The sequence below is a fragment of the Sabethes cyaneus genome, chromosome 2, assembly GCF_943734655.1.
Source record: "Sabethes cyaneus chromosome 2, idSabCyanKW18_F2, whole genome shotgun sequence".
NCBI classification, from domain to species: Eukaryota; Metazoa; Arthropoda; class Insecta; order Diptera; family Culicidae; genus Sabethes; species Sabethes cyaneus.
In genome coordinates, this window is record NC_071354.1 from 139,167,751 (window position 1) to 139,186,079 (window position 18,329).

General features: G+C 38.5%; 2 protein-coding genes across 3 annotated transcripts; one reads left to right on the forward strand and one right to left on the reverse strand.

The window, feature by feature from the left end:
- Nucleotides 1-2,271, forward strand: LOC128734600 (KAT8 regulatory NSL complex subunit 2). The gene is made up of 3 exons (XM_053828876.1): nt 1-49; nt 117-750; nt 802-2,271. Exons 1-3 carry the CDS (start codon nt 29-31, stop codon nt 1,896-1,898), a joined length of 1,752 nt encoding a protein of 583 aa, XP_053684851.1. The 5' UTR covers nt 1-28; the 3' UTR covers nt 1,899-2,271.
- On the reverse strand, nt 1,918-14,265 carry LOC128734601 (DAZ-associated protein 2). Of its 2 annotated transcripts, XM_053828879.1 has the most exons (5): nt 14,093-14,265; nt 13,595-13,647; nt 13,192-13,527; nt 5,608-5,819; nt 1,918-5,318 (listed from the first exon to the last, which is right to left on the reverse strand). In XM_053828879.1, the coding sequence occupies exons 1-4, from the start codon at nt 14,112-14,114 to the stop codon at nt 5,631-5,633; spliced, it is 600 nt and encodes a 199-aa protein (XP_053684854.1). In that variant the 5' UTR covers nt 14,115-14,265; the 3' UTR covers nt 1,918-5,318; nt 5,608-5,630. The 2 variants fall into 2 exon arrangements, with proteins under 2 accessions (XP_053684854.1, XP_053684852.1); XM_053828877.1 differs by having other exon boundaries at nt 1,918-5,819.
- Nucleotides 14,266-18,329: the final 4,064 nt, after the last annotated feature.

The following is an 18,329-nucleotide window of genomic DNA, read 5'->3' on the forward strand; positions in this document are numbered from 1 at the left end:
CCACCATGTCACGCTTTGACTCGTGAAAATGAAAAACCAAAACAATCTCGTAAGATTTACACGTTTTGTTTAACTCAAATGGGTATTTAATATTATTTTTCTTTTTACTACTGCAGAGCCCCAGGAAGATGAACAATTCTCGCGGGCAACAAAGGACTCGCCCATATCAACACACGACTAGAAATATTGGAGCAAACGCAGCAGTAGCTGGACGCATTGCTGGCGGTAATCAACGCAGCTCACCATCTTTAATAGCAGGACCCGCTGTTGATCACGAAACGGCACTTCGCAATCAAATTCACATGGAGATCGAAAAAAAATCTAAAGCTTGCTCAAATCTCACCTATGAGTGTACATTGCCGCGCCTAGAACAGTACAATTTTTGCAAGCGTCATATCTTGCAAGACTCCCGGGCTCCCTACAAGCAATGCGCTTTTTTCTATGCCCTCAATGGTAAGCGGTGTCAAGAACCCGCTCCCAAATATGACAATAAAAAAGATTATGGTACAAACTATTGCTTCGAGCACAGTCGGTTGACACAGTTGACAAAAACAAAATCCACCATTGGAAAGCATACACCGTTAGAAACCACGGAAACCTTAATGCATAATTTGGCTCATCATGTGAAAGTTGACAAAGCTAAGCAGCAGCAGCAACAATTGGCCAATTGTTCCAGTCTTAAAATCACAGTTCACGAGGACGATGAAGATGGCGACGTGGATGTTGTCACGCCATCGGTCGATCCGTTCGGTAAGTGGTTTGAAAATATTTTGGGCATGTGCTGACTCCTTTTTGTTCCAGTTGATATTGACGTGGCAGCAATTAACGACTCGGCACGCGTCGTGTTAGACTACGCTTCGGATAGCAATTCGGAAGACGAGGCAACAAATATGGCAAATACCTGGCGCGGATTCGAGATGGACAATTCTGATAATGAGAGTGTTGATTCGCAAACTGAAGACTTGTTGAAGCACGCTGGGATCTACACCGCTGAGGAAGCCACTTTGATTACCAAGGAAAAATTGATTCGATTGCAGACTCTGTATATTGATCAATTCCATCGACTTCAGCATGTGCTAAAGGAAAAACGTCGACAATATTTACAAGATCTGCGCAGTGAGAGAGAACAGTACTGTAGTATTCATAATCAAATCAAAGACACACCTAAGGAACGTCGAATGTACGAGAAGTTGAAGGCTCTGAACCATTATCACACTAAGCATGGAGTGGAAGCGATTCTACATCGCAAGTATCGAGAAAAGCGCGCAAAAGCTACAGAAGGATTACAGCAGAAGGTACCAAACTATCCAAAATGTGCATTTACAGAAGGTGGTGTTAAATGCGGGGAACGGACATTACCATGTTCCAAATTTTGTCGGAAACATATTTTAGAAGACAAAAAGCAAATACTATTTAAATCTTGCGGAGTCGAAAAAAGTGGAGTCATTTGTCAGGAACCATTAGCGAACATTTTCGAAGACTCTACCTGCTATTTGCATGTAGAACTACCGGCTCAAAAAACATTTACAAAGAAAAAGTTTGAATCTGAATCGGAGGGAGAGGAAGATGCCCAGTCGGATATCAAAAAAGAACTACTGCTCGAACGGGGCGAGGAATCGCCCTCTCAATCCACTAGTACCACAACAGCCACTGCTGTGGAGCCTGCTGAGCAAGAAATATCGAGCGAGCCAGCTATTGTGGAGCATAACATTACCATAGTGCACGATAGTGAACCTGACAACTTAGAAGATTCGCTTCCAATTTGCGTCATCGCGAAACCGTTGCCAGTGAAAGAAAAGTTGGTTTCAAGTGCTGATGAAAAAGACCCACAAGCGACGAAAAAAACTGATGCAGACAATGACGAAAAAACGTCTAATCCAAGCTTTGCAGGAAAATGAAAACATCGATTATATTGGTCTCAATTCAATTGATTTTTTATTGTTTCTTTGTTTGTAATAGTTTCCCCAAATACAATAGCGACGAAACAGAAAAATAACTGAAAAATTGTAAACGTGTAAAACGATAAAAAAAAGAATAAGTTTCTAATATGCTTTCTCGTTGTAAATTTTTGGAATAAACTTTTCAGTTAAATCTGATCACGTTTGTTGCATCACTATCACCACACTCGACCCATTTTTATACTGCGGGAAAATTTGAGCGTACATTATTCGTTAGATGGGAGATTTAATCACATTTCCGAGAAGCTAGAATACTGAATAGTTCTTCATTTACTGTTGAATGGTGCTGTTAAATGTGTGTGCGTTTTGAGAAGGATATTCACCGATTGTAGTTTTTTTGTGAACACATTTACCTATATGAAATTATAATTAGTTAAAGGAATAGCAGCTATATTTTTTTCAGAAGAATTCCTGCTTAAACTTCTTTTCATACAATTTCAATATACAGCGGAGAAAACTGGAATGAGTTACGTACCACGTATTACGTATTCTTGCTGTTTAAACTTCTTCATACCAGAGTGTTTGTGAGTTCTTGCGTGTTGCTTTTGTGAGTAAATGCGCGTTGATTGACTGTGAGGTTAGATTTGCTAACTATGAATATAAGTTGATCTGGTAGTTATTGAGTAAGGAATGAAAGAAATAAGGAACCCAGCTTCGAACATTCAGTTGAGTAGGATATTGATTTATAATAGAAGGAATCGGAATGGAAGTTAACCTGGGAGTGCCCATGAGCAATAGTCCCGGTTCTCGATCTCAAAGTGATCCGGTGAGAAATCGGGCAGCTGAGGGATTAAAGTTTTTATGAGCGACTAAGTGGAATACAAACAATCTTTGTCGAAGATTAAATTTTTTTTTTCAAGATTAAATTCCACTATTAATTTTATTCTCGAAGGATACGTATTTCGCCTATTACTTGCAGGTTTAATCAGTGTTAGTTTTCGAACCTTGAAGGATAATATAGCCGTCGGAAAGGACAGGCTTCCGGACAAACAGTACAAACATGGTAACCATGGGAACCACTAGTAACGGCTCATGATTGAGTAATTTCTAACATTTGGAAGGCGGAGAAACTACTGGAATAAGGATGGAAGGGATGGTTAATCCCGTCTTCAAAAAGAGCGATCAATCTGTAATGACCCAATACATTACGCTGGTCAACGTCGCCTCAAGGTGGTCACTTAAGAGCCCCATGCTAACACAGATCAAATTTTCCCATTTCGACCAATCCTCCAGAAATTTTGGGAGTATAATGTACCTACGCATGATTTTCTCATAGATTTCAGGGCAACATACGATACAGTCGCGTGCGAAGAGCTGTTTCATGTAATGCATGAGTCCCTTCGAATCTCGTAGGCTTGCGGAAAGAGTATGGGCTTATTCTTATTCAACGTAGGTATCTTATCTTATCCTGTATCCTATGCAACGTCATTATTGAAACCATTAAATGTGTATAATGCGGCGAACGGGCATCTATTTGAAAGGAACGATTTTCAGCAAAAGTAAACAACTCTTATGTTTCGTAGACGACCTCGACGTCATTAGTATAAATGTTTGGGACAACGGAGACGCTCTACGTCAGACCAAAAACTGAGACTATAGTAGGATTGGGCAACAAATCAATGTTCGAAAATCAAATATATGGCAGTAACAGCACTAAAGGAAAACAATCGCCTCCAACGGATAGTGATTATTGACGCCGATGAATTTGAAGTGGTTGATGAGATATTGGAGATCTCTAGTCACGGCCCACAATAATACGAATAGGAAGATTAAAGGAAGTATTCAAGCTGAAATTGGACCCTATTTTTCCCTCCGCAACACGTTTCGATCAAGTAGCATATGCCGCCGCTGGGAATAGAATAGGTGGACATGGATGAAGAGAAATAGGTTTACCTTCGGAGATAAGGCATTATAGCACGAACAAAAAAATAACAAAAAAAAATTGTCCAGACTCATCTGGAAAAACCATTGCGATATGAGACTAAGATAATAAGATAAAGTCGGATCTTCACAAAAAACAGCACATTCAGAAGGGAATTTGGCCGTTCATCCAATTCGACAATTATCTCGTGATGTTTCGACCAGATCCTGTCACTATACCAAGAATTTGCAGTCGTACCAAGAAGCGAACAGAGTGCAGTTTGCAAAGATAGACTTCGACCGACCCTATAGTCCACACACCAATTAGGAAATATCGGGTTATCATGAAGAGTAAACTGTAGGCGAAGGATTATTTGATCAAAAACACCACTCAAATGAAAAATTTGAAGGAATAAGACCGAATATGGACGAACCAAGAGTGTTAAGAAAAGTCCAGGTATTCCTTCGAAGCCAAAACAAATACATCTTTCTTACATTGTCCTTGAAAAAATAAAATCCTTCATTACATTTTCAATATTTAGATTGGAATCCGCAATGCACGCAATTGTTTGTTCCAAAACCAAATGTACCAAACTTTACAGAGTGTATGTTGTTAATTTGATTTTGATTTGACTAAAGTAGAAATAAGAAAAGTAAGTAGTGCGATATTTTAAATAAACCATCATTTTTGTGTATAAAATAAACTAGAAAGATACAATGTGTTCACTGTTATGAATTTAGGTCATATCCAACCCAAAGGCACGGCACGGAGAGCACAAATTTTGTCATCTATTGCTTATTGATTTTTCATCATGAAGTGATTTGTGCACAAAACAAATACCAAGGCATTGGGGTATTATGGCTGGAGAGATAGAGAATTTCAATTTTTGTTCTGACCCTGCAATTCATTATGGCATTTTTTTTGTTAATGTTGCCCATCATGGGAAATATTGATTCGCGTATCGTTTCTGAAGTTGTTCGGAACAACTGAGGTTGGGTATTACAAAACGGAACATTAACTGTATAATATGTTTGTCGTCCACTGATGAAGGGTATGCTGTGATTAGCAATAGTGCCTTTTCATTTGTAAGTTTACTTCGAGGCTTCAAATTTGCTTAGCTGACTATATAGTATGTATATAGTTGAAACTGTCCTCCTTTTCTCAACTCTATTAGTATGTTTTTTATTTTTTGTAACTCATTTGTTTAATATAAGTATATTGGTGAGCTTTGTAACAGCTGATCCTAGCGTGTTGATGAATAATATTTTGCTATTATATTATTCAATCCTGATTAAATTGCTATTGCGGCGCCACTGTTCTATTCGAACACTGCACTCTAATTGGCGAACTTCTACAGTCATTCTGCGGGTTTGTTTGCTTCAACTGTTTAACATATGATTAATAATTATTCATTAACTTTTCCTAGGTGCAGTATGCTTCTGCGTCGTTAGATTTGTATTACATACGCAATTCGTTACAGTTCACCACGTTTTCATTTCCTGGAATTTAATGTGTTGCTTTTGTTTTACAATTGCAGTACCAAAGTTTAGCGCCTACAATCTAAGTTCAAATACCGACAACAGAAAAAGAACAAGCATGTGAAACGGACAACTAAAAAAATAACCAAAACATTTTAACGACATCGTTTTAAAAGAGGTATCAATATTCATTTTCAATTAATTATAAATTATACTACGCAAAATATAATGTAAAAAACCAATAGTAAAGTAATTGAAAATCACCGGTTTTTGGTTTGGTTACTCTGGGCAGTCAGTAAAATATACTCACGTATCAAGCTACCAGTTGGATTATTACCAAAACGTAAATCCAGCACCATTACCACCGTGAATAAAGTTATTCTTCTTTTTCGTCATTACGACCTGCTGGCCCTGCATTGCAGCGATCTGAGCTGCTGTTGGTGCAATTCCTGGTGGTGGTGGTGGAATAGTGGCTGCACCACCGGTTTTTCCAAAGCGCGCACCCGCATCATACATGGCACCCTATAGAGCAAAGTTACATTAATTTAATCTCTTCTGCAATATGAGGATTTTCTTTGTTTCAGCGAAAACGTTCAAATGCCGATTATCAATCGACCTTTTGTTCATAACTTCGACTATATCCTCGGAAAACAAAATACCATTTACATTTAAAAAACTTCATACATTATTGTATAGGAATTTCTAAGGTCAATAATTAGAGAAAACTAGAAGCAGTTAACGTCTTAATTGTAATCATTATCAGGTTCGATTACTTTGACTCAGTTTTGATTCATTTGACAGTACCGTCTCAGCCAAGCAAAATTTAAAAAAGTTATATATGGGACATTTGTAAAACTTGTTATTATCTACAATTTTGCGAAATAAAGCTAAGCTGTATCTTGTTTAGTTATAATACTATACCCCGTTAAGTGAATTGACGTTCACTTGGCTACCAACTGGGTAGCAGCATTGTAACACCGCAAATACAAATGTTACAGCAAAACTTTATTCAGCAAAATTATAGATAATGACCAGTTCTACAAAATGTCCTTTATATATTGCTGATGGCAAGAAAAAATTTACATTCAAAAGTGCACAATCACTCATAAAAGCGCTATTTTAAATTGAATGACATTTAATCCGGTATATCGAGCGGTGAACTCATTCTGCTGGACTATGACTTTAATGTCGAATATATCTCAACGCAGAACTTCGGGTATGGTGATGTTCTGTGTTTCGTGGAGGTTCATCGATAATCTTGGAAAGCCAGCCACAGGAAGAAGCAGTCATCGCTATGCATAGCTTACGTTCAAACTGATGTCAGTTGCTGTCTCAACGAAACAGGGTAGTCTTGCACTCAGTGCACAGATTTTGCTTGTTTAACTGTAACATCTCAGCCAAGCAAAATTCGCAAATGTATTGTATGGGGCATTTTTAGAGTCCTATTATACATAAGATTGCTGAACTAAGTGTTGCTCTCTCTTAAATATTTAGGGTGCACTCCCAGTTCACACTGGGTGGTGCACACAATGTACTCTTGGCGCACCACAGTGTTACAGTTAAATAAGCAAAATCGGTACACTAACAAGGATAGGGAACTAAGGATAGGGAACATCACTATGCACACAATGTACTCTTGGCGCACCACAGTGTTACAGTTAAATAAGCAAAATCGGTACACTAACAAGGATAGGGAATATCACTATCGGTCACAGGCTTAGAGCTTAACCATATGCATCAGTGTTGACCAGTCGATCCAGAACTTCACTGCACTGCTATGGCGTATGCCTATGGAACTTTTTTGAGAAAACTTAACTTGAAATTTGTATGGCAATGTGACTCAATGGAGGCGCATGGTATATTGTACACCCTCGAGTAACAGAACAAAAAGTAAATGACATTGTTTTAAAAAGGATGATTTTATTATGCAACAAGCTTTTCCAAAATCACTTTATTGTCCACCTGGAAATGTTATTAAACTTTTCTCCTCGTTACGCTACACTTCCATGTTATTTTATACCGCACTTTCCGCTAAACGGGACTCCGCAGTTTGAAAGTGCGACTGTACAGAACTGTGATCAAATTGCGACATACTGAAATCACTGTCGTAAGAAAGAGAAAGAGTAACAACGGCAATTGGCATTAGGGTAAATAATCCAGATTTGGCTGGCAAGCAGTTAATTTAAATAATCTGACTTAAAGCATGAGTTGTATTTGCCAAGTGTCAGCTGGGTTCGACTACTTTCACCTAACTCGTAACACTATCCGTGGGAACACCGAAAACGTAAATAGCAATGAGCCTATCTTAACAATGGGCAAAATAATTAATACAACACAATGCGAAGTTTGGCACATGAATATTATAAATTTTGTTTCTTGCTGTTTTATACAACATGATACATAACAATAAAAAGATAAAGAAGAAAGCTTTATTCGATTATCTACGTATTGTAAACATTGTTGAAAGTGTGCCCACAGAGAAGTTTGTCCCAATTATGCCACAGTATCTAATTAGAGAGAAAATTCCATCCTGTATAATAGTAAACGAATAACTTGTAACGCAATTAACAAATTATTAGTAGGAGACTAGTTTAATAACACTTCCAGCTGGATAGAAAAATGATTTTAGATGCGCTTGTCGCATAATATTTTATGTCCTTTTTCAAGCAATATCATTTTCTTTTTATTCTGTTTCTTGAGGGTGTAGTGCCTTGCGCGTCCATTGAGTCACATTCCCATACAAATTTCAAGTTAAGTTTTCTCAAAAAAGTTCCATATAGGGTACATCTATACGAGCAGCGCAGTGATGTTCTGGATCGGCAGGACTACACTTTGGTGTATATGGTTAAGCTATAAGCCTGTGACCGATAGTGATGTTTCCATGTAAGTGCAGGACAGTCACCCTGCCATGAAATATTGCAGCAGAATACTCCTATAAAGGTACGAAATACCGCGGCTAGTAATCTAGTTCTCCAGAGGGTAATTTGTTACACTCAGGATGGGTAGCCAGCCCGTTACAATGACGTTGAAGATGCCAGTGTACGTGAATTTTACAGCCGCCGCGAATCATATTCCGTTGTTTATGCTAATAATGAATAGAATTGTTGTTCCCGACTGTTTCCGTAAATGCATTTTAAGACTGTGACCCATTTCGCGAAATTTTTAACTTTTTGGTTAAAATTTGACAGTTCGATGGTTTTCCGAAAATAACCCTGCTCGGGAGCATGGTTAGTTTTTACCAAGTTCTGAGAGCCAATGAGATATGCACAGGTGAGGAAGAGAGCTTCGACAAGTTTCACTGATTTTTCGTTAGATTTTTTTTACATTGGTATGGATGCTTATCGCATTATGAATTTGTTCAAACAACTCGGGTTGAAATGAGATGAATTTTATCTATCGAATGAAAGCAAATGAACATCAAAAATTCCTCCGATTTTAACTCGGACAGAAAAACCAATATTTTCATCCTCACCTTATATGCTCTCATTGAGCAAAAAAACTATCAATCCGGCAAATATGAAATGGTTCACATTCTGAACTGATTTTAACTACTCAAGGAGAAATAACCATCGAACTGTCAAATTTTAACCAAAAAGTTAAAAATTTCGCGAAATGGTTCACAGCCTACGCAGCTACATCAAGGACACCCCGGTATTGAAAGAACTAAGACGATTGCTCGCAGTACATATAGAGCTTGCTAATTTGCGCTTGTGTTGGTGGTTTGTTTTCCCCCAGTTTGAAAAACGTCATGGAAAAACCAACAGCAGCAGCAACAAATTGCGTGTACGTATACGCGGCATAGTGTGCGTACGGTAGCTGTCAGCAATCTCAATAGCCTATTGGCGAAAATTGCAGAACTCAAGACTGGGCCTAGAAGTATAGTTACTATATATATAGTTCGGCGGATAGAAAATCGGGAGCCAAATGAACGTCAAAAGCGGAGCCAAAAGCTCTTCAAAATCCAAAATGCAGGAGTAATGTTAAAAAACACACTTTATTTTCATAGAACTAGTCATTTTCAACACCCGCTAGTGATTATTTTTCGTAAAAACCTGCACATTTCACCATAATTTCAAATTTAATTTCATAAATCAGGGATGCCAATTCGCCTGGTTTTCTATCCGCCGAACTATATATATAGTAACTATACTAGAAGGTGGTTCGCACACGGGAATGACACTTCCAATACCAACCTGTACAAAAAAACGTAGCCAACATAGAGCGGGCCCAAACTGACAGCTTCATAGATGGGCTCAAGCTGGCAACCGAGTCGGATGTGTAAATTGTTAAATTTTCTTAGTTTTAGTTTGATTTTAGCCAAGGTTTTATAGCATCACATAGCAAATGTTAGGCAGGCAATTGATGCGAAATACATGTAACTGTGAAAATGGTTAGTTAAATTCGTTTTGTGAGATCGCTTTGCGTTTGCCGCCTTTTTCATGTGAGCAACGAAAATGTGACGTCATATCAGCCCCCTGGGTTCGCATATACACAGCAAAGGATGAAAGAATGTATACGTGTGATGTTGATGCACGATGTCAGACAATGATGCCAGTTGTGATGCCAGAGTGATTGCAGATATACAACCTAAAAGTTACCACCGTCATCCGTACAGGGCGTACTGACCCATTATTGAGTTTATTTATGCCAATTTATGAGTGCTGAATTTCGTGTTTACTATGAAGAATAGGGAGTAGTACCTACATTTTCGTATTGCACCGTACAATCGGCAATCCAATGGCCAAGCAGAACAATTTGTTGATCCATAGAAACGTTTTTTGAAGAAAATTCTCGGAGAAGCAATAGTGTCGATATCGATTGCTGTCCAGATATTTTTGCAAGCCTACAGATCTATATCGTCAGTATAGATTATTAAGAAGCAGTTCGCCGGAATTCGGATTTAAGAAGAGATTGCTGTTTTTACGAAAGTTTACTTAAACAGACAATTGGAAATGGATGTCTGATAAACTCCGCCTGCAAATCATGGACCCCTGTAGAGGCTACGGTTACTGAGAACCATAGCAGAGGGTCCAAAGACCCTAAAAAGAAGGATGGTTTTATTAACTGTTATCCATGGTTATAACGTGAAGACTTGAATGGATAAACCTCTAATCCAAGGTGTGACGCGACCCGTGCCGAGGGATGAATGCTGGAGGAGGTTCTATAAATACTCTGCTGTAACGGAGCCTGTGAAGTATTCGAGCGCCCTGCACAGTAATTTGCCCTTGCTGCATTAAACCGGTCTGCCGAAAAACTAAGAATCGACGGAGGTGGAGAGGAGTATAGGGGAGAAACAAGACCTGAACGATGCGCTAGCAGATATTTAGTCCTGTTGCTCGTCCATCCACAATCATCTTCGGAATCTCGGTTTCGTACAAGGTGATATTTGTCGTCTGTGTAATGCCGAGAGCGAAACCTCGGAACGCTTGCTCTGCAATTGTAGAGCACCAATAGGACGCAGACTGCAGTATCTCAAAATAGGGAGATCTGGTTTGCGTCGCCGATCAGGGTAAGTTATCCTGATTGGCACCTGTCTCGCGCCAGCTAATAGCCTGTCACTTCCTCAAAAAGTGATAGGTAAGCTTGAAGCGTACAGTAAAAGAAATAAAAGGGGTATACCACAATAGTTCAAAATGCTGGACGCAGTGGTAAGAGTATACTCAACAGAAGAGGAGGATGCCTGGTAACTGGTACTATATTGGAAGAGATTAGTAACGTTCTCCTAAATCTCCAAATTGGAAGCCGAAAGGTGCTACCGTTCGCATTTGGATCACTTACTAGCTACCGTGTGTGCAGATACTTCCCCGCCCGCAATACTAATATTTTGTTGGATAACTTTGGGCAGGCATAGCAGTGATGCAATGCATCAAGGATGAAGTTGGACTTCGTAAAAATTCACCAGGACCAATGTTTCCAAGTCGCTTCTCATCGAATGCCAACGGTCCGTAATAAAACCTTAACAAAACAGCTACATTGCCTAAGAGAATTATGACCACGACAACAGAGACGTTCCGCATCACAACCGAACGACCGCAAAGAAACGCTTTGCAGCAAGCACCATAAAGCATAGAGCGACCTTAAACATCGGAACCCGATGCTGCTATACAAGACGTAGCAAGCGTTGCTTGAGATAGGATCCATGCCTTCCATGCTGAGAGAGTAGTTGAAATGTAAAAGCCCAAACAGAATGCTGTATCAACGTATCCATCAGCATCAATTTGGCAGTAAGCCCATGGAAAAACTGTCAGAATAACGCTGACGGAGCATTCTGTTTGGTTCTTAACTCTTACATGAGCAGAAACGTGCACACTTGGTTATTGATGTTTTTTTTTGTGCGAGTTGATGGGCTGCAGCGTATTGCTAATTAGTTCTTGGCCCGACTCGCGAGTTAACCATGCAAAATAAGCTGGCCGAACTAAACATAGCGGGTCAATTGAACGCCGTTCCTCGGACCAAAAGGACTTAAGTTGCCTGAATTAAGCTCGAGGTTTTTGTCGGTGAATTGTCCTGTGATAGTCATCGTATTCAGTCGTCTCCTTTTTCGTCCGTGTCTGACTTCTGGCTCTTTCTTTCTTGATTTTTATATGCGCATTACTATTTTCACCTTTCTCCCGCGCATCATTCATTTCCCTTAGCGTGATGATTCTGTTCACTCTCGTCCTATAATATTTACGGTTGTTTGTAAATACAAAATATACAAATACGTAATACAAAATATGTTGTAAAAACAAACCGCGTTAATTCCAAAATCGTCACAAAATAGACCGTGTTGATTCAAAGTCGTCGAAAAACCGCTCAAATTCATAAAATCGCGGAAAAAACCGCGTCAATTCGGTGATGTAAAAAAAACGCGTTAAATAAAAAATCGTCATAAAAACCGTGTTAACTCAAAAATTGTCATAAAAACCCGCGATAATGCGCAAATCGTAAAAAAGTGTAAAAAGAGAATTGAGATATAAGCAACCGGTTGTATAAGACTAAACTAGATATTCGAAAATCTTCTTGTAAAGCCAGTAAGTACCACTAAAATGAGGATCACATTTTTTTATAAATTTAATATAATGGTAGCGGCACTACACAATCAACCATAATTTGATAATTTATATCTAAAACTATTATGCACATGCGAGATTTAAAGTGACTCGAAAACCTCGTGACAAATTTGAATTTATTATCCCTGAAAACAAAAATCAGGCATAAAGAAACGAGCCAATATAGTCTCTAAGTTGATAGGCATTTCCTCCTTTCAACGCTAATATGCAGAGATATAGCGCCTTACACGCTAACTCTACTATTGATAATGTTTTCAAAAACTTTTGAACAACATTAGCAGGTGATGCCTCTGTAATTCCGAACGTCTCTCTGGTCACCTCTCTTGTGAACAAGCAATGTAAATGGGGATTTTCACAGGACAGAAAATTTGCTCTCTTGCAAATTGCTGAATAATCAAGAAATGAGCAATCAATACTTTCGAAAACGACTTAAGAATGGACGCTTGAATGCTATTAGAGGACAGGCTCGACAATGTATTCATAGCATGATCTGCACCAACAATGAAACCACAGGTGTTAATTCCTCTGATTTTAACCCAAATCGGCCCAATAATTCCGTACGGCACCACGCGACATCACATTTTCGCCATAAAAGAAAAATAAATTGACATTTTTCTGATATTCAGAACAATCCCATATTGATCAGAATTCCAATTCTGAGCTCCGATCGAGGCGCTTTAATCAGAATATGGGATCGAGCCGAGTGATTGGTTTGAATAATAAGATTTTAGAGTGTGTACTAACTTTTTTACTCGCAATGAAATAACTTACCTTTAGATTTTTTCAATAGAAAAATATAGAAAAATAGAAAAAAATCGAGAAAAACAACGCAAAAAACTTACTTGTACAGGATACATTTGCGCTTGATACACTTGCGGTGGTTGTGCTTGAGGTGGAGTCGCGATCGGGTATTGGTACATTGTCGGATGTACTGTTTGAGCTGGGATGGCCGCAACAGCAGCCTGTTGTGCGGCAGCTGCTGCATAGGGTGGTGGTGGAGGAAGATGGTGAGCGGCGAACGGCATCGTTGCAGCCTGCGGTGCGGACGGATTCACGCTCCAATTGTTGGTGTAAAATGGCTGCTGGACGAGTCCAGGGGGATACGGAGAATAGCCTGCCGGTGTCATGCTAGTCACCACAGAGTTGTACGATGGTGGCAGCTGTGCGTGCGCTGGCAACTGCAAATGTGTATAAAACATGAAGCAAAACATTTATAAAAGTAACAACGAAATGGGCAAATCTTACTTGGCTATTCACGTATTGTTGATATGCCGCTGATTGAGCGTCGTACGGATATCCTGGAATAAGAATTGCCATCATAAATTAATACTGTCATTCAATAACAAAAATAAAGTAACGGATTGAAGAAAAACAGTGTAAGCAACAAAAACAACTACCATTCATTAGATGTTCAGAGCAAAGGCAACTTATAAAATGTATTCATATTATAATTCCTGATTTTGGACATATTTTCCTTTTCTTCGAGGTTGTTTCATGACTCAACACCCTTCCCAAATTAGTGTTAACAAAATTAACCAAAACCATGGACAATATTGATTATTTTAAATTCAGTTTTTAGCACTATATTCTACAGCGCTCAGTTGCTCGTAATCAAAGAAAAGCTAACGTTGTTAAACGTAAAATGGATAATTATTTTACGCATCAAGGAAAATAACATGCTAATTTTCAGGGATACAATTTCTTAGCGATACAATCATTCCTGTGGTAAATTTCATTACTCACCATTATTTGCTTTGTTGTTCATGGTATAGGATTTCTTAGCCTTTCACTATTACTGTTAACTTGTAAATTTGTAACTATATATAATTTGCAATGCAATATACGATAAAAATAAATACAAAATTGTGATAAAGACTTTCTACTTTAAGTAACTTTTTGAATATCGATTTGTTTGTCTCGAAAATGTCAACCTCCGCTGGTGGCTTCCTTTTATCTGAAAATAGTGTTGCCAATATTAAAATATCTTGCATTGCTCTGACTTGCATGGAATACACACAAGACAGTAAATACACAATTTCCTTTAAGGAAACATAAATAATTAAAATTTCGAAAAAATCGCAATTTTTTGTTGCAGATTTCAATTTTCAGGTATTGCACCTGGCAGCAATTTTACGAACCCTACGCAAATTCGTTTTTTAATAATAATTATCCTGTACTTACTAAATATATTGAAAATATGCTTGTCAAGCAAGGAGGGGTGCAGTGGGGAGCAAGTGGGGAGGCAATAACGAAAAACTGATGGTTCAAATTGCTAAATTGCAAACATGTGTGGTAAACGCAGAAAATATCCACGCTAATAATTTTCGCGTGAGACTCGCAATATTTTTGCTTACTTTGATACTACCGAAAAGCCCCACTGGTATGAGCCTCTTTAATCTGAATTTTTAATCTAAACATCGGTAATATAAATGCGTTCACTTTAAAAGATAATCAGGCGTCATCACGGGGTAAATCACTTCCTGCATAAATATTCCACATATTGAATATTGTTGTTGCAGTTGAAAACCGTAATATTCGACTCGCGACATTCGGTTTTACTCTTGTTCTGTGTGTCGGAACTACGTCGCACTTGGTGCGCAGTATAGCACATCAATATGCGATCACAGCGCACCACGTGCGACGTAGTTGCGACACACAGAACAAGAATAAAACCGAATGTCGCACGTCGACTATTACGGTTTTCAACTGCAACAACATTATTTATGCAGGAAGTGATTTCCCAAGTAACCAAGAGTTCGAATAATAGTGTCTAACAAGAGTTAAACAGCTTTATGTATATCAATCTATAACTTGCTAAGCAGCGTCACTTTTAAGTAATTAACCGAACTTTCAAGCTGTCTTGGGTTCGCTGCACAGAACGCTAAGCAGCTTCGAAATAAACTGTCAAAAACTAAGAAAAAACAAATTTAGCCACACCTCTATATGTTCTAAATTTCTACTTCTACCTAATTTCTATATTCGTTGCATTTGCCTGCAGTTGGGTTTGAACCCGGGTGTTCCGCGTTGTAAACCTATCCCGATCCACTGCGTCACATTTGTCGTATACAAGCGATGTGAATTTTGCTAATGAGTTGTTCTTAAGTAAAATTTCGTTTTAGAACTTGCAGCAGCTTTATCACAGAGAACAGACATCCATTCAGGAACAAATTTTTCGGTAATTCTTGGATAAAATTGCAAATTAAAATCACCTAATATGCTAGCGTCACCACAACTATAGGTTCCCAACTAAATGATTCTTTTGATTTGCACACTGACAACCTTTGGCTCCTCTGGCGCTAGTATATATGGACAATAAGCGTTATTCTAGCGCCAGAAGCTAGCTGTTGTGAGTTTAGTGTAGAATTTTCTGCGCCTTCAGCGACATCATCACTATAGTTTCCCAACTAATTTGACATAAGTTTTATCCAAGTGGGGACCTTTTGCTTGGATGTCTGTTCTCTGTGGCTTTATGCAGCGCGAGTTAATTATAGAACATAAAGTTTGGAACCAGACAATCAACTATCGACCTTTTCGCGTGCCCAATGGCGGCTAGTTAAAGCCTTATAAAGATATACATTTATAGGGCTTTACGGCTTGTGGGTACAACTATCGGAAAAAATAACATGCTTTTGGCAACTCTGCTCACGCCAAGTTGACATGTTCCCCTTGCAAAACTGTCAAGCGTACGTTAGCAAAGTTGCCAAAAGCATTTAAATATTTTCCAAAAGTTGCGCCCACTATCCGCCATTAAGCACGCGAAAAGGTGGATAGTAGTGAGATACCGACAACATATGTTACACAACACAACACAATAATGAAGAGCATTGCATTCTAATTTATATTTGTAATTAGAAATGTGCGAGCATTAAATTTATTCAAGTGAAATAAAAATAATTAATCTCAAATAGATTTAGGTTCTGCTGGTTCGATCACCAAAAATATAAACAAAAAAGTAGCACGCAGAACTTGTTAGCAACTAAAGTTACTTCAGAACTTCATATAGCATCCTTATAGCTTTGAAGTATCTATGAAGCACTTACAGTACAGCACTCGTGCGCTAATTGCACGTCCTCTAACTGCACTGTCTTTTAATTGCACGTTCGCTAGTTGCACGATCGTGCAACTAAAAAACAGTTATCTGTTAAACTACACGTGGTTTTCCAGGTGGTTGCTATAAACAAAAATGCAGCGTTGCCGAATGCAAACTCTCTATCTCTGCATTACGTAGATACATTACAAACAAATTCATGCAAATTTGGCTAAACTTTGACTAATTGAACACATATTCATTAAGCTTTTAGTTCGTTTGTAAAAATTTAGATGTTCTTCCAAAAATTTAGCGTACGTGTGAATGCATGTGAAGAGTTCTTTACAGTGATAACGCATAACGTTTTACAATAAATATTGGCAACTATCGTGTAATTAAAAAATGAAATTCGCTAATCGCATCACCTCATTCGTGCAATTAGCGAACGAGTGCTGTACTTCTTAAAGCATTTAGTTCCACGTATACTTGATATTGTTGTTGCAGTTGAAAACCGTAATAATCGACGTGCGACATTCGGTATTATTCGTGTTCTGCGTATCGCAACTACGTCGCACGTAATGCGCTGTGTTTATTTGTTTATTTGTTTATTTGTTTATTTGGTAAAAAAGTCAACAGATTTCTGGATCCTAATGACTAATAAAAACTACTAGCTAATGTTCTAAAGCGAGATTTCAACACGTTGCGGCTAACGCCAAAGTCAAAACAGGATACAAAACGGTTAAAATTGCGTTGTAAACCATTAATAGTGCTAAAGGTGCTGTAGTTGGTTCTTCTGTGTGGTATACGTAGAAATGAATTGTTCCGTGTTAAGCGAGGCGGAGCTGAGATTTCGATTCTCTCAAGTATCCAAGAGCAGTCGATCCGAGACGTCAAAACATCTGATATAAAAACAGCTTTGATTACGTCCCGGCGTCTTTGCAGAGAGTCCAGGTTGATTAGTCTGCAACGCTGTTCGTAGCTTAGTAGTCTGATCGGGTCGTTCCATGGTAGCCGTCGGAGCGCAAAGCGAATAAACCTCCGCTGTACTGCCTCGATTCGGGTGACGCCATTTTGATAATACGGGCTCCATACGGGTGCGCAGTATTCAAGATTAGAACGAACTAACGCACAGTAGAGTGATTTCAAGCAGTATATATCATTGAAGCTTTTGGCGATACGCATGATGAATCCCAAATTGGGTATTTTAGCGGTATATAAATTTTCACATATTATGGTAACATATGATGTTACTGTATCGTCACATGAAGACTTTTTCAAATTTGACGAGTGAAAGTAATAAAAATAGCATTTTTTTAATTTAAAAATTTTTTTTGGGATAAGACGATAGCTGAAAAGTAACCCACTTTTCTTCTCAGCTCACCTCAGACAACACAGTGAATAGATAAACTATGGTCATCGGACGATACAGGTTTCATATGGGAGCTGTCAAAAGCTCGGTCAAAATGAAGAGCTCTATCAGAAAGATAGAAGCGAGGGAGAGAACTTTTGACATCATTTCAATCAATCAGCTTGGTTGATATCTGTCAAACAGCAAATCATTCTATTTTTGATTTTTATTAATTTTTTCATTAAATATTGACTTAGTTGAAATAAAAAAAGAACTGTTAGATTCAGAAAACGACGAGCTATCAAATAAGGCGAAAAAATCCACTTTTTTGAAAAAATTAAAATACCCAATTCCTGCAGGCCTTGTCGACAATGAAGGAAACGTGTTGCTTGAAGGTCAGTTTGGAGTCGAGTAGTACACCGAGATCTTTGACGCAATCTACACGTCGTAAAGACATGCTTGACAGTCGGTATTCGAAGATTATCGGATTCAGCTTTCTGGAGAACGTAATCACTTCACATTTATCGGGGTTCAATGTTAGACGATTGTTTTTACACCATTCGGCAAATATCGACAGCTGCCGTGTGTTCACACATTGATGCGCT